At 41.1% G+C, this 24891-nt stretch overlaps 1 protein-coding gene across 1 annotated transcript in view; it reads right to left on the bottom strand.

Annotated features, from left to right (window-relative positions):
• The window catches only part of GREB1 (growth regulating estrogen receptor binding 1), a 3935532-nt gene that overhangs the window by 1602435 nt on the left and 2308206 nt on the right, over window positions 1–24891 (bottom strand). Inside the window, exons 13-14 of the mRNA XM_044082225.1 lie at window positions 5773–5886; window positions 4511–4708 (exon numbers count right to left, since the gene is read on the bottom strand). Coding sequence (XP_043938160.1) covers window positions 4511–4708; window positions 5773–5886 — 312 coding nt within the window. The remainder of the gene's footprint in view (window positions 1–4510; window positions 4709–5772; window positions 5887–24891) is intronic.

Consider the following 24891-nt stretch of genomic DNA (forward strand, 5'->3'; position numbering starts at 1 on the left):
AAGAAACTTGTGAGAGTCAGGGACTCTAATACCTATCTGGCTTGGCTAGTGCAGGGGGCAAAGAATCAGGAGATAAGCTGGAATCAGAGAACACATCATCCACAATATTTAGTACAGGTGGAATAGCCAGAGGCCTGTGCTGAGGCAATAAAAGGAAATCCCTAAGCCTTTTCTTGGATTCTGAATAATCCTGACTTTCCCAATGGAAATGCTCCCTCATGGTATGTAAAGTTTCCCCAAAAGAATAATCCTCAGGAGGAGAGGCTGAAGGGATAGATTCTTCAGCATCAGAGTCCTCATGGGCGGAAGAGAGTATCCCTGGTCTGAAGAGGAATCAGAGGAAATGGAAACCTGATCAGAGGAATCATAGTCTGTATCCTGCCTAGGCCTTTTCTCAGGAGGGGGATGGAAACCCCTGATTAGAGTAATGAGGTCTTCAGCCATTTTAAGCATCTGTTTCTTAGGCATGGAGGACTGTCCAGGAGAATGCTGTACTTGCTTCTTTGTCTTTAATGGTACTTTTGTCTTGGCTGTTGCTTTAATGGTAAGTTGTGAAGGTCTGAAAACACCCTCAGAAATCAATGCCTGCTCAGCGGCTCCGGACCCATCTGAGGGATTAGTTTCCGTAGGCCCAATACCTTGAGTTTCCAGAGGCCTAATTGTCTCCACGTGGGAGTTGGAGGCGGCCTGTGGCTCTGAGGTAGCAGGTGTCAGGGGCTGTGAAAGCGCCTCACTGAGAACCGGCGACTGGCCTAGAAGAGGTTTTGTCGTCGGTTTTGGGCCTCTGATGCCTGTCTTTATCCTTGTCTTTGTGTTTTTTCGGAATTGCGGTCGTCGGTTGATCCGACGGCATGGTATAATTGAACCTTCAGCCAAAGTAGTGCAAAGCAAAATCATAACGCCTTTTTATAGTGTGTTTGTTAAATCTAGCACAAAACCCGACAACTAGTAACGTTGTGATCAGGGCCTAGGCATGGAAAACAGTAAGAGTGGAAGTCCTTATGAGGTATTTGCTTCCCACAAGAAATACAATTATTAACTTTTTCTGACATCGGTCTGAGGCAAGAAAAAAGTTTCCCCAACGGGGTACTTAGCTTTATTGAAGACTTCGGATCTCAAATTCAACTTCAAAAATCTCAGGAGTCGGCCGACTAGCACTTGTGAACTGCTTCTGCTTTGGGCACCGCACGGCAAGAAAGACTGAAGAAAATGGTGTTGGATGCATCTTATATACCCCTGGCGCACTGACGTCATGGAAGAAGCGACACCAACCGACGCCGGACCAAGACTTTGGAACTCTGGTCGACTGCAGGACCGCCTGACGCAGGATAACCCAAGTGTAATGACTGCAGCAGTGTAACACCATAAACATCTACAAGTTCGATTTGGCTGTGTTAGAAAACTAAGGAATAATTCAAATCACTGCCCTGAACTTCTCTATAATGGTGCTTTCCACTACTATCCAAAACATAGCTCATCCCGGAGTCATTTTCTCCACCTACCATCTCCAAGGACAATCTCCTTAAAGTACTCCCCAAGATGAAAAACACTGCTTCAGAGTCCTGAGAATATATTGGGTTGTCTAATACAGTGTCAAGCGTGTTCCTGCTGATCTTCTCCTTAAGTTGTTCACCCTAAGGTTTGCTACAGGCTGTGTCCCTGAATCCTAGTGCACTGCAATGGTGATGCTTCTCCATAAGGGTGGCCCCAACACAGACACAGCAAGCTACAGACCCATTAACCTTACGAGTCTTTCCTGTAAAGCCATGGAGTGAATCATCACCAAACACTTAAATCATAACATTAAAATTTGATCAAGCATGACTCCCAGCAATTTAGATTTATTAAGGGCAGGTTATACTTGCCTAATCTTGTGAGCGTTTGTCAAAAGGTCAAGCAAGCCATGGATAGTGGTCACACTGTTCATGCTGCCTTACCTGGACCTGGCAAAGACACTGAACACCATACTGCATGATGAACTTGTAAAGTTAATGGCCTTAAACACTTAGGCTTATGTAATAAGATGACTGCAAACTGGTTCAAGGACAGAATGCTCATTGTTACACAGTCAGTGACTACTTATCAGTTAGCAAAAAATTAATTGGTAGCATCCCCTGGGTTCTGTACAGGGCCCTGTCCTATCTGGCATTTATTTCTCTGATCTTAAAACTGACAACAAGGATTTCTGGTTAATTAAGTTTGCAGATAATTGTGAGCTGGGTGTACTTTATACCCTTCAAAAGGAATTAACACAAGTTAACACAGAGTACTGAAAAAGGGGTCAAACTAAATGCCAAGAAAAATAATTTAATCTCCTTTGGAAGCAGCACTGCTACATCCTATTGCATCAGTAGCACCCCATTATCTAGTGTGAGAGTGATCAGGGACTTGGACACCTGGGCCAGTGGTTCCCTCTCCTTTGATCACCATGTTCCAACTGTTAAAAAATCCTTCTACATTTCACAACTAATCACCAAAGGTATCGCTTTAAAAATCAGGGAAGTTATAGCTTCCCTGTACCTCTGCTCCAGTCAGCTCATTATAGAATATTTTATTTTTATTTATTTTACATTTGTTGACCGGGCTAGTCTAGCTGGATATATGTCCGTTTTCAGTAGGAGGCCCGGGGAGAAAAGCTCCAAGGGTAAGATTACAAGTATAAAACAGAAATAAACAATGGTAATACAAGTTTTAAAAACAAAGCAACTAAGTAGGCAACAATAATTTCACCATAGCAAACCAAATATAATGTATGTATAAGAAAAAAATGGTTAATTTTATATATATATATATATATATATATATATATATATATATAATGCACTCTTTAGCATGTATCTCACTAGACATATCAAAAAACCTGAAAAGAAAAAAAAAATACGGTTCCTGACAAAAAGAATCTCCAGCATCAACAATCTTAGCTATTAGAAGAGGTTTAAATCTCTCTCCCTGTACCCTGTGTTACACAGGCTCTTGAGGGAAGACTCATGCCATGCTTATCCTGCCCTCAGGCAGCCTGTTATCCATGACCTTCTTTTTCTTGACATGCAACCAACACTAGATCAAGACACCTTAATCTACATCAAGAAATAAATCTAAATGGAGGGAGAGGTTCACCATCCAGCACTTCCCTTTGCTCTGGAATAGGCTCTCCTTGCATGTCAAGCAGTTGTGATTTCTTATCAACCTTTAAACAGCTTAAACTAGTGGATGGATACCTCAAAATACACTTCAGGACTTACAGTCCTTGCCTTCCTTAAAAAGGGTTGGAGAGCCTGAGGGTTGTTATTGGCAAAGCACTTATGGCATCTAGTCAAATAGCCTTATAGTTCCTATGATTTCTACATATCAGTGAGAGAGTTAAATGTGCAAAAACAGAAGAATAAATGCTACACCTGTTTCTAGATTGTTTGATTAAAAGTGAATGTCCTGTGAAGCTGAAAATATCAACCCCTGAGAGAAGACATATGCATCTGTGCTGAAATAGTGCCCCCTTTGGGTTATCTTCAATGCCTGGAGTCCTAGGGACTAACATAGGTGAGAGAGAACTATGAGAAGGCATGTACTGGGGTTAAGGTGAACCCTGCTATACTTAGCACATTTGAGACACAATGCATTGTGAGGTGTGGGTAATATGTCTATAATTCAATGAGATTGACAGGACCTCTAGCACATTCCCTGCTCAAAGACTACCTCATAACCAGTGTTCTAGGTTTCTTCCTTTTGTGGTACTGCATTTCTCCCCAATGGACTTTTTTCCCTTGCCTGTAGAAGGCTCTCTAGCTGGGGAAGGAACAAACATTTGTAGCACAATGTGAGAATTTTCCTGCTCCAGGAAGGCACTAAGAGTCCTTGCAAATTGACGGTCTTTGCTATAGCAGAAAAAGGCACTGACAGTCTTTGGAGGATTCTGCCTCCTACAAGTACACTTGTTGGTGATTTTCTTCTCAGGATATAGCAAAAGCAAGCAGCAAATAACACTTATAAAAAGAGCAGAAATCTAAGCAAAGAAGGTAGCAGTAAAATTGCCTGTAGTGCACTACAACATTCTTAAAGAAGCTTGGAGGGAACAAATACAATGCTAACCATATTCTTACTGTGGCAAAAAAGAGCTGAAAATGGAATGGCCTGCTCTCCCTATAGAGCTGAGCATCATGCCAATATCTTCAGTGCAGGGAAGAGACCATCTCCCCTCAGTGGATATCTGGGGGCTCTACAAGTCTGCTAAGAAAGAAAGACCATCAACTACAGGTAATTCAAATAAATTTAAACTGCAGACCTAATACTCCAGTATGCTAAAAGGAAACTGATGAGCACTAGCCTTGCATAACCAAATACTTCAATATGAATGTCATTATAGGGCTTTTTAAACAAAGTGAATCTTTGCAGTAAAACAAATTAAAAGTAATGGTACTCAACGGTACACCCAAGTATTAATAATAGTAATATAACTCCAAAGTAGTTCTGTATTCACATTGAGATGAAACAAGCACAAGTCATATTTACATACCTGAATGCAAAATGCGAAGCACTGTCTGCTGGTATGTCACCTCTGAAGGAGGAACAAAAATAAGGAAGTCCACCTTTTCAAAGGAACCCAGATCCAGATTCTGAGTGCTGGAATCTGCAATAGCACATACATGAGACAGCAATTTTCGAGCCACAGCTAACTGAACTGGACGGATCTGGTACCACTCTACAGAGCACCCTGTCAGGAAAGGAAAATTGTGTTATTAGTAAAGGGGGTACTGCCATACATAAGAGAAAAAAAGTGTTTTTTTCATTCGTTGCTTTACAGGAAGTTAAAAGGATTAGTTATACTGTGTTAGGACCCAAAATTCATACCAAAATAGAATTCAATTTACACAAATATGCTCATTGACATGCTTAACGGTTTAATGCTTTCTTAAATACCACCTCAGGTCTCTCTGGAAAAGAGACCACTAGCCTAGTGGGACTAAGCCAGTCAACAAACAGAAATACAGATGGATGAAATTAAAGGACACCAAGATAATCCAAACAAGGGATATTAGAAGAAGTAATCCCAACAGTTAGCTATTACAGCAGTTAAATATTAGATGTCATATAGGATCTATGTCAGTTGATCAAGTTTTCAGAAACTTGAAATTAATATCAACAAGATAATATGATCGAATATATGAAAACTTGAACATTAAAAAAAAAAACCCTCCCCTGCAAATTATATATACCAACTCCAAGATTGCTTTACAGTGAGGAAAATGGTAAATTTCTCTCCTCACTGTACAGCAATCTCCATTCAAAACCTCCAACTTTTCAGAAATTCGATCATATCATCCGGCAGATTTCAAGTTTCTGAAAACTTGATCAACTGATAGGGATCCAAATATGTTAGTTATATCTGTACAAATTTCAGGAAAATGAAAATCAGTGTTTGGTTTTCACAAGGCTGTATAATGTGGTTAAGGATGACAGAACCAGAAATAAGTAAAATCATTTACTGTGAGTTAAAAAAAAAAAAATACAATGTCGATGACCATACTATGGAGATGTTACAATGTCTCAAATGTCTCTAGCAAAGCACTACACAAATACAGAGAGCAGCTAAAGCTGACTCAGCAAATGCAACATTATCAATTCAGATTACATTAAGGAAGACAATGAGTAGAGAAGTAAATCAGAGGGAGCTCATTATATCACTGCAATATCATTAGGCAGATATAAATAAAAACTAACATTACACAAATTTATTCTGTTATGATGGTTTATTAATTTAGCATGCTCGGAACTTACGCTTGCATGTTGTAGGTCGTTTGTCTGTTACTGCTTCCAGTGAAGCAGTGCAGTCTGAAGAATTCTGACAATGTCTGTCTTGAAGTTTGTCCAGCAATGAGTCAATGTCACCTTCTGTCAAAAATTACATCAGTTTAATTTCCATGTGAGCACTAATGCTAAATAACAGCTGTTCATCACAACAGGAAAACACTGATTCTAACTACTGAGTAGACAACTGTAGTAATATGAAGAATAACTTGAGAAGTTTGGTAGAGCAGCCCATTCCAAACACTACAAACAACAGAGAAATGAAAAGATTTATTAGCACCTCATTTAAACACAAAGCATTCCAATAACCACTGTTTCTGGATGTACTAAGATTTTGCCAAAATAAGACTCTTAACAGTTAACATTTTTGCAACCAAAAATACTTCATATCAGTCTGTGATGTTCATTCATTTTAAAATCTGTGACTTAAAACTTCTTTATAAATGTCTGAGAGTTATTAGGGGTCAAAAAGCAAGAATCACACATTTTGCATGTAATTCTTTTTTTTGTGTATCCATTTGTTAACCAGTAAGTCCACTGTCGCTGACCCCAGCTGTCTCAGTACCTCAACAGGTAGCACCCTTACCTTTGGTGCAGAAGACTGAGGGTTTTACGTCCACAGTGGGCAGCGGGATTAATTCTTCAACACTGCCACAGTAGTGCAGCATAAGGCGGGTGTTGCACTTCTGAGTGTGCTGTCCTTTGGATAAGACATTAAACAGATACCCCATCTGCCAGAGTTGGTGGTAGCTCAGGTGGATGTAGAACATGCTATGGCAAAAGAGAAGGGAGTTTCCCAGTATCCTGGCCAAATTTCCCCTAGTCAGTATCAATACTACCTTGGATCTCCCTCGAAATGAGACCATTGGCCTAGGGGGACTAACACAGTCAACAAAGTATAAACAAAATAAATAACATTTTCTGATAAGATATGGGCCACAACAGCAAGATAAATGAAATACATAAGGACACTTCAGAGTAGCCAATCAACCATCATGTTTTCAGAGGTAAGAAGAAGCCACACTACCTGCAGAACCCTCATGCACACACAGAAAGAATATAAAAAAGCCACATAGGCAGTAATCAGAGTCAGAAATAAACTCTAAAACCCTGGAGTTGTGATTTATAGGTGAGGAGCTAAAAAGTGATAACCCATGTGTTTAAGCAGGAAATAGAGATGGAGGACAGTGTGCAGTGAAGATATCATCTTAAACCCAAAGAATCACCCCTATTTATTAAAAAAGAGACTGAACTAATGTGAGACGCTTTCAACCCATGAGTCTTACCTCTATTTTGTGTAAATGTTTTTAATGTCGTAAACTTGAATGGATCACTAACAATCTTAGTAGCAATACCACTGACTTATGCATTGTTTTGTTAAGGGAAAATCAACATTAATCAACTAAATTGATTTTTATGAAGTGGTATCATTAGCGTCAGATGATGGTCTTGTTCACTGGTGTCATCCACTTGGACATGGCTAAGGCATTTGACTCTGTCACCCATAGCAATAATATCAGCCATAAAGAACACAGATACCAGCTCCTACAACATATGGTGGATTAGTAACTGGCAGATCTGCATTAGGCAATCTGTTGTTATTTCAGGATAATATTCTAGTTACCTACCTGGTAAGGTTTGTGCCCCGCAGGGATCTGTACTTGGGCCTGCATTGTTAATATTGTCATTGCCTCTCTACTTCAGAATAAATCATGTTGGTTAAGTAAACATGCATACAACATTAAAATTGGATTTATAATAACAAATGAAAAAGATCTAACCAATGTAAATGAATATAACTGGTTACGTTTTAGCACTGTCAAATGCTGTGCCATGCTTTTCAAAAAAACTACTATCTTGCATTCAATATACCTGGACAACAGATGTCTACAAAAGTTGATTTTTCAGTGCTCTTGGAGTATGTACAAGTAATGATTTCACATTTGGAAAGCAGGTTGACACTATGCATTCAAACTATTAGACATACAAGTATCATGAAGAAAAAACCTTAGTATTAGAAATCCAGACTGAATTTTAGAATTAACTGAAACTTACATTAAACCTATACTTCAGTAACATATTATCTTCTGTGTTTGCAATAAGGTACAGCTCAGATTCATTGTAAGGGTGCAAAAAATATTCACTAAGAAAACTCTTGGGTATTCTAATCTTGGTTACATTAACATTATTTGAAAATTAAAACTATTTACTATGAATTATTGCTGTTTACAAGATTAATTTTGAAATAGAAAATGCATTATGATCAATTATTACAAATTACTCTACATATAGAAAGAGATGTTGGGTCCGTTTCTCTTCATAACAGAAGTTATAAATTCTGCACTACAAAATTCAGAACTAAGAAGAGACAAAATAGTTAACAGATTACTAGTACCCTGGAATAAATGACTTCCATATTCATAGGTTCATAGACGTGTACAAGGCTAATGGCCCTGGAGCCTTTACAAACCTAGCCCATAGAAGTGCCCTGGCATCGTGCCACCCGACGTTAGTTCCCAGTGCCTCTATCAAGTAGAGCCACTGGAGTGATCCCTGGGGTGAACGTTCTATTTCCCATCCACTCATCAAGATTTCTCTTGAAGAGGGTCAGTGAAGTGCTCTGCTTGACATGTATGGGAAGTCTATCCCAGAACATGGACAGTCTCTGGGTTATGAACCTGTCCCTCCAGCATGTTCTGTTGATTGTGGTAATGAGGTTGAGGTCTCTGGAGCATGTGGTACGGAGGGATTGGGATTTCTTTAGATGTAGCATTTCTAACAAAGCTGGGTCAGACATGGCTTTGTAACTCAAGCAGAGATCACACCTCTTAGTAGTCAGAAAACTTGAACATTTTATTTATTTTTTTATTTATTTAACATTTGTTGATCGGGCTAGTCTAGCTGAATATATGTCCATTTTCAGTAGAGGCCCGGGGAGAAAAGATCCACAAAGAACACACATTCAAAATCAAATTACAGTTAAAAAGCATTAAACTTCAGTTACAGATACATTAAAGTTTAGTTAAGATAAAAATACAGATAAAATACACCACGTCCTCTATTTTCAAGATTGAGTAGTTTAGTCTTTTTAGGGTTGAGGAGGAGACATCGCTGTAAAAACCACTCTTCTACAAGCTCAAAGACATTTTGGGTGAGGGTTTGTAGTTTAGATGGGCTTGTAGCTGAGGAGATTAAAGTGGAATAATCAGCATATTGTATGGTTACAGATTGGGGGTTACTTGTAGCAAGATCGTTGATAAAGATGGAGAATAGAAGAGGGCCTAAAATAGATCCTTGGGGTACACCAAGGGAGACAGGAAGAGGGGTGGATAGAGTGTTTTTCCAGAGCACTGCCTGTTTTCTATTAACTAAGTAAGACTTGAACCACTGTAGTGCTTGAGTGTCAAGTGAGAGTGATTTCAGAAGATTCAAAAGTATATGATGATTAGCCATGTCAAATGCTTTGGAAAGATCAATAAAGACAGCAGATGAGAGGATGTTATTGTTACGGTTTTTGTTGATATGAACAGTAAATGAAAGGAGGGCAGCAGTAGTGCTATGGAAGGGAAGAAAGCCATGCTGAGAGTGAGCAAATAGGCCATTTAGGAGAAGGTGGTCAAGTAGTTGGTGGTGGATGCATTTTTCCATGATTTTAGCTATGGGAGCGAGTAGGGCAACTGGACGAAAGTTGGAAAGTTCTGTTGAGTTGCCACCCTTATGAAGGGGGATAATATGTGAGATTTTCCAGATGGATGGGATGGTACCTTCTTTTATGGTTCTGTTAATTAGGACTGAGATAGGGTAAGCAATAACTTTGGCTGCAATTTGAAGATGATGAGCAGGTCAAAAGTCCACTGAGGGGGTAGAGGGTTTGAGTGTTTGTAGTAGGGTACAGATGAGGGATGTAGGGACAGGTTGGAATTGGAAAGTGGGTGGAGAGGTAAAGGAGGAGGGGGGTGGATTAGTGGATACAGGAGGTAGTGAGTTGGCAAGAGACTGGATAGCTTCAGTAAAGAAGTTGTTGAAGGAGTCAGCAATTTGGTAGTGTCTTGGGTGATACCAGAAGAGGTGGGTGTCTTAGAGCTGCCTGGATGAAAGAGTGTATTGATCCCTGACCAGAATTTCTTTGGACTTTGGGTGGTTGTTTTGCTGGAGTTGAAAGAAGAAAATGTTTTTGTCTAATAGTATAGATGCTTTAGTAGAGTTTCTAAGCTGTTTAAATTTTATATGATCAGATGGGTCCTTAGAAGCACGCCATCTTGACCATAATTTGTTTCTCGGCAACATTTTATGTTTAGTTTCTTTTGTAAGCCAAGGTGCAACTTTGGTCCTATTCCTAACGGTACGGGAAGGGGCGTGGAAGTAGAGGATTTCAAGGAACTTAGAAGTGAAATAGGCCACTGCTTCCTCGAGTTGACGGTGTTTTAAGGGTGACCAGTTGCATAGACTTAGTTCCTTTTGGAAATGTTCAGGATTAAAATGTTTATTGGAGCAAGTGGTTCTGAAGGTTATAGGTCTGAGTGAATTGGTCTTTTGTCGAATTAAATAAGTTAAAGAGTGATCACTCATGTCTTCAGGGAGGATGCCTACCATGTAGTTAGGGGAGAGAGTATTTACAAGGATCCAATCAAGGATGGATTCTTTGTTGGTGGGTTTATGGATGCAAGTGAGTGAGGAAACAATTTGAGAGAAGCCATGTAGGTTTACGTGGTTAGAAGGGATATCAGTATTACAGGTATTCCAGTCAATATTAAAGTCACCTAGGACAATGGTTTCATGAGGATAGTTAGTGGACAACCAGCTGAGGATATTTTCAAGGGGGTTGATGTTATTAACTGGAGGGAAGATAAGAGCATAGAATATAGATGGACTTACAAGTATTTAGTTGTAGTTTGGTGAAAAGAATTTCAGAGTTGGTATCTGAAGGAAGACAAGTGTCTAATACTGTAAGTTGGAGCCCTGTATTTTATATTAAGGCTATGCCCCCTCCCTTCTTGTTAGGGCGATCCACTCTTAAAATATACTATAATCTGGAGGGGTGATTTCACAGTCCTGTGTATGTGGTTTTAGCCATGTCTCTGTAAGACATAAAATGTTGAAGTTGTGTAACTCATGTAGGGCATGAAGCTGAGTTATTTTATTGTTAATACTACATATATTTAAGTGAGCTAATAAGAGGGAGTTAGGAGGCTGTGAAGGGATGAGGAAGAAGGACTGGTTGTGTAGGTAGTAGTGTTGCTGGTAGGGCCAGGGTTGGGATGAATGACACCATCTCTAAGGAGGTGAAGGTGTAATCTGCAGGTGTGAATTAGAGTAAGATTTGTGGTTTCTTGACTTGGTAGTGTTTGTAGGTAATATGGGTGACTTTGTGATATCTTGGGAGGAAATAGTTGGTTGTATATGTTATTTTTATGTGCTTCAGGGTAGGTGATAGAGCAGGAAGGGATGTTTGTTTTGAGGACTGGTGAAAGTTAGAGCAGTGAATATGTTCATAGGCAGTTAAGATATAGGGAAGGAAAAGGAAAGGGAGAATTGAAAACAGAAGTAGGGGTATAAGGTAAGGAGATATGGGTGAAATAGGCATGGTGCTGAAGAGGTGGAGAGTGGGAGGTGAGAGTGTACGAATATAGTGGAGGAGTGGTGAGGTAGACAGATGTTGAAGAGGGGTGAAATGTGATTGGCTGATAAGGAAGTGGGAGTGGTTAGAGAGGTATAATGCTAGGTGTACTGGGGGTGGGTGAGATTTGGGGGTAGGGTAGGGGAGCGGAGTGAGCCTGCAGGGCGAACGGAGCGGGAAGAGCCAAGTAAGGAGGAAAAAACAGCCTATGAAAAACAATCACTGGAAATGCTGACTGCTAGAGGTAAGTTAAGGTGCAGGTAGGTGAAAGAGGTGATAGATGTAGAGATAGTCTGAGTAGGCTGTGTCAGTAGGAGGATAAAGGTGAAAATGGTAGCTTAAAGTAGGTCTAGGCAGAGATAAGTAAAGTATACAACAGTTACTTTTAATGAAATAAGTAGTTAGGTTTAATGAAATCAGTAGATAAAACTAGTTTACTGAGTATTTCAAACATGAGGGAGTAGGATAGATTTATAGGGACGAGGGTGCCATCTAGTGGGTAAAACCTGTAGTACAACAATAATTCCTGGAAGGAAAGAAGTAATCTAGTAGTAGGAGAGGCAAATCTGGAAGTCAAGTAAAGGCTAAGAGAGGGGTAGGGGAGAGGTAAGAAGTAGAAAAGAGTATGGCTGCTGGCTATCCTGGAAAGGTAGGGATTTTAAATAGACCTAGTGTTTAGACAAACACACTGTCCATAAAGCAGCTAACACACTTTCTTGCGAGGATGGATTCAGAGGATGGCCTCTATTCCTTATTGTAGGAAAATTCAGCAGGTACTATTGTTTAGAAGGAATCCCCTGGTCATCAGATAGGACAGGTTCTAACCCTAATGCAGGACAGTCAGCTTGCCAGGTTTCTTGCTTTCCTGAGAGGATGGATTCAGAGGATGGCCTCTATTTCTTATTGTAGGAAAAGGCAGCAGGTACTATTGTTTAGAAGGAATCCTGGTCATCAGATAGGACAGGTTCTAACCCTAATGCAGGACAGGCAGCTTGACAGGTTTCTTGCTTTCTTGAGAGGATGGCCTCTATTCCTTACTGCAGGAAAAGGCAGCAGGTACTGTTGTTTAGAAGGAATCCTGGTCATCAGACAGGACAGGTTCTAACCCTAATGCAGGACAGGCAGCTTGCCAGGTTTCTTGCTTTCTTGAGAGGATGGATTCAGAGGATGGCTTCTATTCCTTATTGCAGGAAAAGGCAGCAGGTACTATTGTTTAGAAGGAATCCTGGTCATCAGATAGGACAGGTTCTAACCCTAATGCAGGACAGGCAGCTTGCCAGGTTTCTTGCTTTCTTGAGAGGATGGATTCAGAGGATGGCCTCTATTCCTTATTGTAGGAAAAGGCAGCAGGTACTATTGTTTAAAAGGAATCCTGGTCATCAGATAGGACAGGTTCTAACACTAATGCAGGACAGACAGCTTGCCAAGAATGGGTGTAACCACCAGGCTCCAAGGACACGCAGCAGCCCGGTGCTGGACTGATGGTTTGGTGATAAGGATTATTAACCAGACTTAGTGGACACATTGTTTCTTTTTAGTCCTTGGGAACTTAAAACACTGAATACCCAAACTTATGCAAATTTTGAAACTAAGTTGACGAATGTGTAAATGAAGGGTGAATTCGTTACAGTCCAAGGCCATATGTTACCCTTAAATTCATCTTCCAAGCCTCACTATCCTTATATCATAGACATATCAATTTTATGAGTTTAAAAATTCAGATTAAGAACACACAATTGTGTTAGGAACTTATAATTGTAGAAGTTTGAATATATTCACTATATCAAGTTAAGGAAAAAGTACAGTTGTGTACACTTACCATAAATGTAGATGTTCGAGTGTATTCACTGTTGCAGTCCTAACATATGGGTTGTCCGGCTCCCGGTAGCCCTCAGTCGCCCGAATACCGAAGTCCTCAGTATATGACGTCAGAACATCAGGTATAAAGGGAGGTGGCCGACACCATTTCCTCAGTTTTTCTTGCCTTAACTGTCAGGAGCCCCCAAAAGAAGGCCAAACCAGGAAGGAAATACCCTGGAAAAAAACATCCAAAAATAACATATGTAGTCTGTGCCTTAGGAAAAAAGGGGGAATGGAGGGTGGGAAACCAGGTCTGCAACAGTGTATTCACTTGAACATCTACATTTATGGCAAGTGTACACAACTGTACTATGTTCTTCGTGTTTCACTATTGCAGTCCTAACATATGGGTTGATTCCCAAAGCCAAGGAAGAAAACAAAAAGGAGTGAGGAAGAATCACAGATTAAGGGTTGGTAAGGAGGCCTTGCAAAACTGCAGAGGCAAAATCAGCCCTGGATTTACAAAACAAAGATAGGTTGTAATGCTTTGTGAAAGTATGGACAGAAGACCAAGTAGTTGCTTCTAGAATGTCCTTAGTAGGCACACCTCTCAAAAAATCTGCAGAAGTAGGGGCTGCTCTAGTAGAATGGGTCCTAATACCGTGAGGGGGAACCTTCCCATGCTGCAGGTAACAAAAGTGAATACAATGAGCAATCCATTTGGAGATGGTTTGTTTGGAAATAGCTTTACCCTGAGCCCCAGGAGCAAAACTAACCAACAACTGCTCAGACTTCCGAAAGGTTTTAGTCCTATTTAAGTAAAATCTCAACTGTCTCTGCACATCAAAAGAGTGCAGAATCCTTTCCCCTTTATTCTGGGGGATATTGAAGAAAGTAGGCAGATGAATAGACTGGTTAAGTGTCAGACTGGAAACCACCTTAGGCATAAAGGAGGGATTAGTTCTCATAGAAACCCGGTCTGTATGAAAAATGATGAACGGTTCTACTGCCATTAAGGCTTGCAGCTCCGAAACCCTTCTGGCGGAAGTAATGGCCAAACGAAAGGCAGTTTTCCATGAAAGAAACTTTAAATCTGCAGAGGCAGCAGGTTCAAAGGGAGGAAGAGTAAGCTTCTCCAGGACAAAATTAAGATCCCAAGCAGGAGTAGGAGCTCTTCTGGGAGGTCTAAGATTGCTAGCTCCCCTCAGGAACTGTTTCATCAAGGGAAGAGAAAAAATTGGTTGCTCAAAAGAACAATGAGCAGAAATTGCTGAAGCATGAATCTTAATTGATGAAAAAAGGAAAGTCCACCATTAAGCAAACCTGCTAGATAATCAAGAATGAGGGAAAGAGAAGGTTGGGAAGACTATTCTCCTTTAGCCAGCATCCAAGAACAAAATCTCTTCCATTTATCTGCATAGGATTTTCTGGTGTTAGGCCTCCTGGCCTCATGAAGAACTTCAACCACCTGCTGGGAAAGATTTAAAGTATTAGCCAGGCAGTTAAATGCAGAGTTTGAAGATGAGGATGAAGAAACGTTCCCCCTTCCTGAACCGACAGATCTGGTACCAGAGGAAGATGCCAAGGCTGAGCTTGGGAAAGACTGTGAAGAAGGGGATACCAATGCTGCCTGAGCCAATCTGGTGCTATAAGAATAGCTTTTGGTTTTTCATCCCTTATCTTTAGCAGCACTCTGGGAAGAAGAGGCAGAGGGGGGAAGGCGTAAATTGAAAGTTGTGTCCATGGGAAGGACAAAGCGTCTACTCTCCATGCTTTGTTGTGAAACTCCCTGGTGCAGAAGGTTGGAAGATGATTGGTGTGAGAGGAGAAAAGATCCACCCGAGGAGTGCCCCAATACTGAGTGATGCGATGGAAAATTATTTTGTTCAGTTGTCACTCGTGAGGATCCAGAACATGTCTGCTCAACTGATCCTCCAAGGAGTTTAGCCTCCCTGGAAGATACTGGGCTATAAGATGTATGCCCATGGAAGCTGCTAAGGACCATAGTCTCATGCTGTGTCTGCACAAAGGGTAAGAGTGAGTCCCCCCCTGCTTGTTGATGTACCACATGACTGTAGTGTTGTCTGTTCTGATCAGAAGAGTCCCAGGGTAGAGTAGGTCCTTGAAAAGCCAGCAAGGCCTGCTGCACTGTCATCACTTCTTTTAAGTTTATGTGCAGATAAATCTGTTGGGTGCTCCAAGTTCCTTGTATGCCCCTGCCATCCAGATGTGCCCCCATGCATAATCTGAGGTGTCTGTGGTGAGAGTCGGGCTGGCAGGTGGTGGGCGGAAAGGCAGAGTTCTGAGAACAGCCTGTTGCCCACCAGAGAAACTCCATTTGTAGACAGGGAATAAGGGGAAGAATCAAGTCCAAGTCCTGTATGTGTTGACACCAAAGGTTCTTGAGGTACCATTGAAGTTTTCTCATATGCAGCCTTGCATATGGGATCATCAGGATACATGAAGCCATGAACCCCAGTGCTTGCAGGAATTGCCTTGCAGAGAGCTGGGTCATAATTACTAAGTTCTTGAAATAAGCCGACAGATCTTGTTTGTCTTGTGGGAGGAATACCATCTGGGTGGCAGTATTCAGACTCGCTCCCAGGAAAACAATCTCCCTTGTGGGAACCAACTTTGTCTTCCTTTCGTTGAGAGTGTAACAAAAAGAAGTGAGAATGTTCTTCATGAAGTCCAAATCCTTTCTTTTTTTTTTTTTTTTTTTTTTTTTTTTTAACGGTTCTGGGGAGTTTGCTTGAATGAGACAGTCGTCCAGGTAAGGATAAATTTGAATGTTCCTCTGCCTGTAAAAAGCAATGGCTGGCGCCAGGCACTTTGTGAAAACTCTGGTAGCAGTAGATAAGCTAAAGGGCAGTGCAGAGAATTGGAAGTGTTGCTCCCCAACCCTGAAACAAAGTAACTGCCTGCAACTTTCCCTTATTGGGATGTGCAGGTAAGCCTCCTTGAGATCCAAAGTTGCCAGACATGAATCCTTGTCCAGCATTGGCAGTAATTGTTGAAGAGTGAGCATCTTGAATTTGGGAATCACCAGAAAAGTGTTTAGAATAGACAGATCCAGAATAGGACGCCAGGTGCCCCCTTTTTTGGGTACCAGAAAAAGTCTTGAATAAAAACCTAGGCCTGCCTGATTTGCAGGAACTGGCTCTATAGCACCCATAGTCAGGAGAGAAGAAATCTGATTTTTCTACCTCTGCCCTGAGTTTTGGGAATGTCTGGGTAACCTTGTAGAACAGGGAAGGTGTGAAAATAAAACTTGAAACCATGGTTTACTATGTTGAGTACCCATTTGTCATCTGTGATGCTTGACCACACCCCTGCGAACCTGAATAACCCCCCCCCCAAAGGAAACCCTGGGCCCACAAAGTCACTGAGAATGCCTGCTTTGGGAAGCTGGCTTAGAACTCCCCGATTTAGCCGAAGAAGGATGCCATTGTTTAGTCCTTTGAGGGACAGAAGCCTGCCCTCTGGAAGATCTGAAACCCCTAGGCCTAGAGCGACCCTGCCTGCCAGGATCAGGGAAAGACCAGTTCTTGGAAGGATAATGTCTACTAAACCGAGGAGGTTGAACCTGAAGGAAATCTTTTACAGCTTGCATAGTTTTTGCCTTACCCTCCAACTTTTTCAGTACCTCTTCAGCCTTGTTACCAAAAAGGTTGTCTTTGTGCAAAGGAACATCTAGCAATTTAGATTTTACAGGTTCAGAAAGAGGCTGCTCCCTAAGCCAAGCATGCATTCTAATAACAGAACCAGTGGCTGCTGCTGCTGCTCTGCAGGAAGCCTCCAAAGTATCAAAACCACAATGAAGAGAATGCTTATTAACCAGTGGCAGAATTTAGTAAATCTTGTAAATCTTTGTTCTCTGACATGGAAGGAATATCCCCAATAGCCTCCAAAGTATGATGCTGATACTTAAGCATGTGAAAAAGACAATTCACAGATTTAATGGCAAGAGTTGCACAGGTATATACCTTTTTACCCCACCTGTCCAAGGCCCTAGACTCCTTATCAGAAGGTACAGGGTTTTTAGCAATAAACCCTTGGGACCTTGAGAAATAATCTCAGGATCAGCAGTAGGGTTTCAAAAAAGAAATTGATGAGAATCAGGAACCCTATAATATCTATCAGGTTTTCTGGGAGCAGGAGGAACAGAATTAGAAGTTAAAAAAAATTTCCATGAAAACATCATCCACAACTTCCAAAACAGGAGGTATAGCCAAAGGTTTATGCTGTGGCAGATCTAAAAATTCCCGGATCCTCCTCTTAGACTGAGGGAAATCCTGACTTTCCCATTTTAAATGCTCCCTAAGGGTATTCAAAGTATCCCCAAAGGAAAAATCTTCAGGAGGGGAGACAGAGGGAATAGAATCCTCAGCATCAGAATCCTCAAAGCCAGAAAAAAGTTGAGAATTTCCTTCCTCACCAGCAGAAATACCGGAAACCTCAGAATCTGATTCAGACAAAACATCAGGGGACAATTCCCTAGCCCTCTTGAAGGGGGGGATGAGAGCCCTTAATAAGGGTAAGAAGATCACCAGCCATCTTTACCGACTCGGACTAAGGCACAGGAGAGGAGGCCGATGCCCGCTTGTGGGTAGATTTGTGGCTGAAAGATTTGCTAGTAATCCGGAGGGACTCGGGAGGCCTAGCAACTGCAGAAGTCTGAGCTAAGGTAGTCGGTCTGGCTCTGGTCTCATGTCGAAGAGAAGAGACATCAGAAGCTGGCGCCTGCACAGCGGCTCCAGACCCATCTGAGAAGGCGACAGGTGTTGGGTCTGAAGAGAAAATAGCAGCCTGCGGCATGAAGGACTCCATAAAGGTCTCGGCAGAGGCCTGCAGCTGAAAATCTGTGGACTGTAGGGGCTGCGAAAGTGCCTCACTAGCTACCATAGGGCCGACAACCAATTTCACCGGCGCGTCATCAGCAGCTTTAACCCTAGGCCTGTTGCGGTCCTTGTCTTTGCATTTCCTAGGTATATCCGAAGTCGGGAGACCAGAAGATGCTATACCGACGAACTTAGGCCAGACTCCGAAATACTTATATAAAATCTTAGCTGTACAGCGTATGGTACACGGGTTGAAGGAAGCACAGAGATCACAATTACGGACGTCGTGCTCAAGACCCAAACACGTTATACAATAGGAATGAAAATCATGGTGCGGAATCTGTTTTCCACAGGCAAGACAGTTATTAACTTTATCTGACATTCGTTAAAGCAAGAAAAGAAGGTCCCCAACAGGGTACTTATCTGAAGGCGTCTTCAACTTGGCAGTTGGAATGCAGAAAGAAGGTAAATGGCCGACCGGCACTAGTGCGAATTGCATCTGCTTCGGGCTCCACAGCAAGAAAGACTGAGGAAATGGCGTCGGCCACCTCCCTTTATACCTGACATTCTGACATCAGTTTACAGCCGATGGCAGCCGACGTCATATACCGAGGACTCTGGTATTCGGGCCGACTGAGGGCTACCAGGAGCCGAATAACCCACATGTTAGGACTGCAACAGTGAAACACGAAGAACATCATGGACTATCTATTTGCAATCCACATTCTCAAATCATGTGCTAAGAAAAGCATAACATACATATAAAAAGACTGACTTTTAACTAAAATTGCTCTCAGCTAACTAATGCAATAACGCCTTCATCAGGTCTGTGATAAGAACTAAAATCATATACGTAGATTGATAACTAAAACGAGTTAACTAGATTGATACAAGAATAGCTATCTAACCATAAACATTAATTAGAACACTATAAATATAAATATATACCTGTCTAATCATATTTAATATGTATTAGTGTGTATAAAACTAAGCTATTTATAGCTCAGAAAAATATTATATAGAAAAGATTATTTCAGGAAAAAATATTCTATTTAGAGCTCAAAAAAATGTCAGGAAAAATATCAGTGCTTTGCAGTTAAAAAAAAAAACTGTCATGACGGTTTTCATGTTTACAGCTCCAAAAACATGTTTATTCAATGAAAACCAGTAGAAAAACCCCACAAAAATAGTGGATGAAGTAAACTAGTAATGTATAAAAGTGTGCAGGTATGTGCATGAGTCTGCGTGAGTGTGTATCAATATGATAAATGGGAGAATTATACAAAGCTTTACGGTAATAGCGACGTGAAAAAAAAGTATGTTTTGAATTTACCATTTAAATCTCTGGTGTGATACAAGAGTGTACTAAATCTAATCAAAGCAGAATTGAGGTTAAAGTAACTAAACATATATACATTTATACACATACTACACATTTTTTTAGCACATAAAACATTTCCTCAAAAATTCCCTAAGAAAACCTTTACAGATTGTGTGGCAGCTTATGTAAATTCAACACTCTTAACAGAACAATAGTAGTTAAGTCTTGATTTTCTGAATGCATTTAATTTCAACTGCTGGCATAATTATTTTTTTCTCTAAAACACCACTGATGTCCCCTTCAAGGTCATCCATCTCCACACAGTCCAGAATGATAAATTTAAAACCAGAGTGTCTGGGGTGTTCTAATAAGTGTTTGGATAAGGTGTTCTTCAGGCATTTACGTCTGATGTCAGAAAGATGCCCTGAGATCCTCCTTTTCAGTTTATTCATAGTCTTACCCACATGAAATACACGGCAGTCATTACACATGACCCTGCATAAAACTTTTTCAGTATTACAGTTGCCATATGTTGAAGATCTCACCATCTTTTTAAGATAGGGGCACTCAAATGAGTCACGCACCTTCAAGTATCCACACAAAGTGCAGTTAGGTGGTACACAAATTTTAGTGCTCACATCATCCTGGTGTTTCTTATTTTTCTTTTTCTTTTACACGTTGCTATGTATGCTTCTGCTCTTTTTATATACAAAAGTAGGGTGTTCGCCTAAAACCCCTACAAGATGCTCATTGTCAGTGAGGATGGCCCAGTTCTCCCTAATAATGGCTTTAATTGTATTGAAATCACAGGTGTAATTTAGAATACAACTGTCCTTACTTTTCTCTTCTTTTGGGTTAGGGTGCCCTCATTGCATAATTCTACCAAAAGGCATACTCCATATACAGTCATTGTTAACTTAAGAATTCCTAATGGGATCCAGGATCACATGTAACACGTTTGATTCATATCCTCTGGTTAAGAAATCATTTTCAAGATCATTTATTTTGAGAAAAAGGGGACAAATATGTGGTAATGTGCACTAATCTGTAGAATTGTGATTTTATTACATTGTACTTAGTTTTTACTGGATGGATACTGTCTCTGTGAAGTCAGTAGCTCACTCATGATGGCTTCCTGTAGAAGTTATTAATTAATTTTTCTCTACCTTTATCAATAATGACAGTCATATCAAGGAACTACACTGATTCCAAGGTCATGAAAGTGGTATATTTCATGAAGGAAGTGGGGTTACTAATGTAATGGATAGATTCCTCACCTTGCCAGACTATGAATAAAACATCAATAAAGTGAAGATAGCTCATCATAAATCTCCGGTATTCACCTTGCAGTACAAATTCCTTAGCCCACCTGCCTAAGGCTACATTTAACTACTATTGTTCTATTAAGAGTGTGTTGAATTTACACCAGCTGCCATACAATCTGTAGGTTTTTTTTTTTTTTTGTTATTTTTGAGGATCTATTGTTATGTACTAAAACTAAAAAAAAAATTATGGGTAGTATGTGTATACATGTATATATGTTTAGTTACTTTAAAAAGAAGTTATGTACTCACCATAATGTTCCATGTTTGTTGCCCATCTCGCCATTCATTCTTACAATGATGGGTTCGGAGCCGATCCTCGGCTCCGACTCTGACGAATACACAGCTGAAAGACTCGCACTTGGCTTCTGGCAAGTAGGTATCTGTTAATGCAATGGTGTAACTCCCCAGATCTTGTTTGATGCTGTTACTAAAGAAATTGTAATGAACTAATATATATATATATATATATATATATATATATATATATATATATATATATACACACACACACACACACACACACACACACACACACACACACACACACACACACACACACACACACACACACACACACACACACACACACACACACACACACACACACACAAATAAATATATATGCTATCCCCAATGGAATAGGAGAAACAAACTGAAAAGTACAGTTTTGTACCTACCATAAATGTAGATGTTCGAGTGTCTTCACTGCTGCAGTCATTACACTTGGGTTATCCTGCCGTCAGGTGGTCCCGCAGTCGGCCAGAGTTCCAAAGTCTTGGTTCGGCGTCGGTTGCTGTCGCTTCTTCCCTGACGTCAGTGCGCCAGGGGTATATAAGATGCAGCCGACACCATTTTCTTCAGTTTTTCTTGCCCCAGATGTCAGGTACCCCCAAATAGGTAGGCAATACATAATGGTAATAAAACGACAAAAAAGCTAAACAACAAAACCTTCAGTTACCAGCAAATACACCACATAGGTAGTATAGGGTTGAAAGGTATAGATAAGTCCCAGCTAAGAAAGAGGGGATGGCGGGTGGGTAACCTGGACTGCAGCAGTGAAGACACTCGAACATCTACATTTATGGTAGGTACAAAACTGTACTATGTTCATCATGTTTCACTGCTGCAGTCATTACACTTGGGTTGAATCCCAAAGCTGAGTTAGGGTGGCTGGTTCTATAGAGGATTTGGGGTGGCTATGAGGCCCTGCAGCACTGCAGTTGCAAAGCCAGCTCTGCATCTAGAATAAAGAGTCAAGTGATAATGCTTGGTAAAGGTGTGCAGTGAACTACAAGTTGCAGCCTCCAAGATATCTTTGGTAGGTACTCCTCTAAGGTAGGCAGTTGAAGTGGCTGTTGCCCTGGTAGAATGTGGCCTAATGTTACTAGGTACAGGTTTCCCATGCTGTGTGTAGCAGAACCGAATACAGTGTCCTATCCACTTAGAAATGGTCTGCTTTGAAATAGCCTTTCCCTGTGATCCTGCAGCATATGCTACAAACAATTGCTCAGTTTTTCTGAAAGTTTTTGTTTTGTCCAAGTAGAAACGTAATTGTCTGTGTATGTCCAAGGAATGCAGAAGTCTCTCCCCTTTATTCTGGGGATTTGGATAAAAAGTTGGCAAATGAATATTTTGGTTAAGAGCCACACTGGATACCACCTTAGGCATAAATGAAGGGTTTGTCCTTAAAGAAACCCTGTCTTGGTGAAAAATGGTGAAAGGTTCCACTGCCATTAGTGCCTGTAACTCTGAAACTCTTCTTGCTGAGGTTATTGCCAGAAGCAGAGCAGTTTTCCATAATATATATTTTAATTCTGCTGAATTGGCTGGCTCAAAAGGAGGTAAAGTTAGTTTTTCCAAGACAAAACTGAGGTCCCAAGTTGGTGTTGGTGCTCTCCGGGGTGGTCTTATGTTTTTAGCCCCTCTGAGATATTGTTTTAGCAATGGATGACAGAAAATAGGAGGATCTGTGTTGTAATGAGCCGAGATGACAGAGGCGTGGATCTTAATGGATGAAAAGGATAGTCCTTTGTCCAGCATCTCAGTCAAGTATTGTAATATCTGAGGAATATTTGGGACAAGAGGGTCAAAGCTTTGAGCCTGGTTCCCGGCACAGAATCTCTTCCACTTTTCTGAATAAGATTTCCTGGTGCTAAGCCTCCTGGCCTCCAAAATGACATCCGAAACAGCTTTAGAGAGTGGTGTTGTCTGTTTGACTAATGAATCTGCCATGCAGCCAGGTTTAAAGTTTTGAGCTGACTGTACAGGATCTGATTGTCTTGTTGAGTCAGAAGGTGTGGAGTTTGAGGTAGAATCCATGGTGGGCCTTGAGCTAAGTTCTTTAAGATTGGGTACCTGTGCTGGCGTGGCCAGTCTGGGGCAATCAGGATCATCTGTGGTTTCTCTTGTCTGGCTTTTAGGAGTACTTTTGAAAGGAGAGGCAGTGGTAGGAAGGCATAAACTTTTAAAACGTTTAGGCTTTTCCAGCTGAACGAGAGAGCATCCACTTTCCATGCTTGTGTGTGATAAGTCCTTGTGCAGTATTTTTGTAGTTGGCAATTCTCTGTGGTGGCAAAAAGATCTGTCTGGGCACCTCCATTTCTGCGTTATCATGCTGAATACTTGTGGATTTAATTTCCACTCATGAGGATCCATGATGTTTCTGCTTAAGTCATCTGCCAGCATATTTTTCTCTCCTGGCAGGAATTGTGCTTGCAGATGAACTTGATAGGTTAGAGCTGTGTTCCACAAGGTCATGGCTTGTCTGCATAGGGGATAAGAATGAGTGCCCCCTTGCTTGTTTATGTACCACATAACTGTGGTGTTGTCTGTCTTTAATAATAGTTGTCCTGGATGCAGAAGGTCCTTGAAAGCTGTTAGGGCATTTTGTACAGCCAACATCTCTTTTTGATTGATGTGAAGATGCATTTGGTCTGCGGTCCACTTGCCCTGAATACATTTTCCTGCCATGTGTGCTCCCCAGGCGTAATTCGAAGCATCTGTTGTTAGTGTTTGCCTGGCTGTGGGTAGAGTGAAAAGCTGTCCCTTGTTGAGGTGACATGCCTGTGCCCACCATCGAAACTCCTGTTGTAGGCAGGGAATTAGAGGTATTACTGCTTCTAAACTGTGACAGTGCTGAGTCCAAACACTTTCTTAGGTACCACTGTAATTTCCTCATATGCAGTCTGGCATATGGAATTAGAAGAATGCAAGATGCCATGAATCCCAAGGCCTGCAGAATTTTTCTTGCAGGGAGTTGGGTCTTTGTTGCCATCAACTGAAAGTACTGAGTCAGTTGTCCTTGCTTGTCTGGCGTGAGATAAGCCATCTGGGCCGTTGTATTTAAGCTGGCACCCAGGAATATTATCTCTTGTGAGGGCACTAGTTTTGATTTCTTTTCGTTTACTGTGTACCCTAGGCAAATTAGCAACTTTTTTACAAATGCCAGATGCTTTAGAAGAATGTCCTTGCTCTCTGCTTGAATAAGGCAGTCGTCCAGGTATGGATATATTTGAATTCCTTTTTGTCTGCAAAATGCAATTACTGGTGCCAGGCACTTTGTGAAGACCCTGGGCGCAGTAGATAAGCCAAAGGGCAGTGCAGAGAATTGGTAATGCATTGAACCAGCTATGAATCTGAGGTATCTTCTGCAATTTTGTCTGATAGGGACATGCAGGTATGCCTCTTTGAGGTCCAAAGTAACAAGCCAAGCCTTCTTGCCCAGCATGGGAAGAAGCTGCTGTAGTGTCAACATTTTGAATTTCGGAACCTCCAGGTAAGTATTTAGAGTTGAAAGGTCTAGTATGGGTCTCCAGGCTTTGTCCTTTCTGGGAACCAAGAAGAGTCTAAAATCCTTGGCCCTGTTCCTGTTGTGGCACTTTTTGGATAGCTCTCATGTCCATGAGGGCTGTAATTTGTTTTTGTGCCTCTGCCCGATGATTTTGTGGCAGATTTGGCATTCCTTTTAGTCTTGGTAGAGTGTGAAAGTGGAACCTTTAACCTTGAGACACAATGTTCAGAACCCATTTGTCTTGGGTGATTATATGCCAGTTTTGTGAAAAAAAGTGCTAGTTTTCCCCCCTAAGGGAGCTACCAAAAGGAAAGAGTTTGGCATTTGAAGGGGAAAGTCATTGGGACTGTTTCCTGTAAGGTTGTGACTTGTCTTCACCTCCTTTTGGGGTAGTA

Source organism: Protopterus annectens, chromosome 1.part1 (genome assembly GCF_019279795.1).
Source record: "Protopterus annectens isolate FY-2018-M chromosome 1.part1, PAN1.0, whole genome shotgun sequence".
Lineage (NCBI taxonomy): Eukaryota > Metazoa > Chordata > Ceratodontiformes > Protopteridae > Protopterus > Protopterus annectens.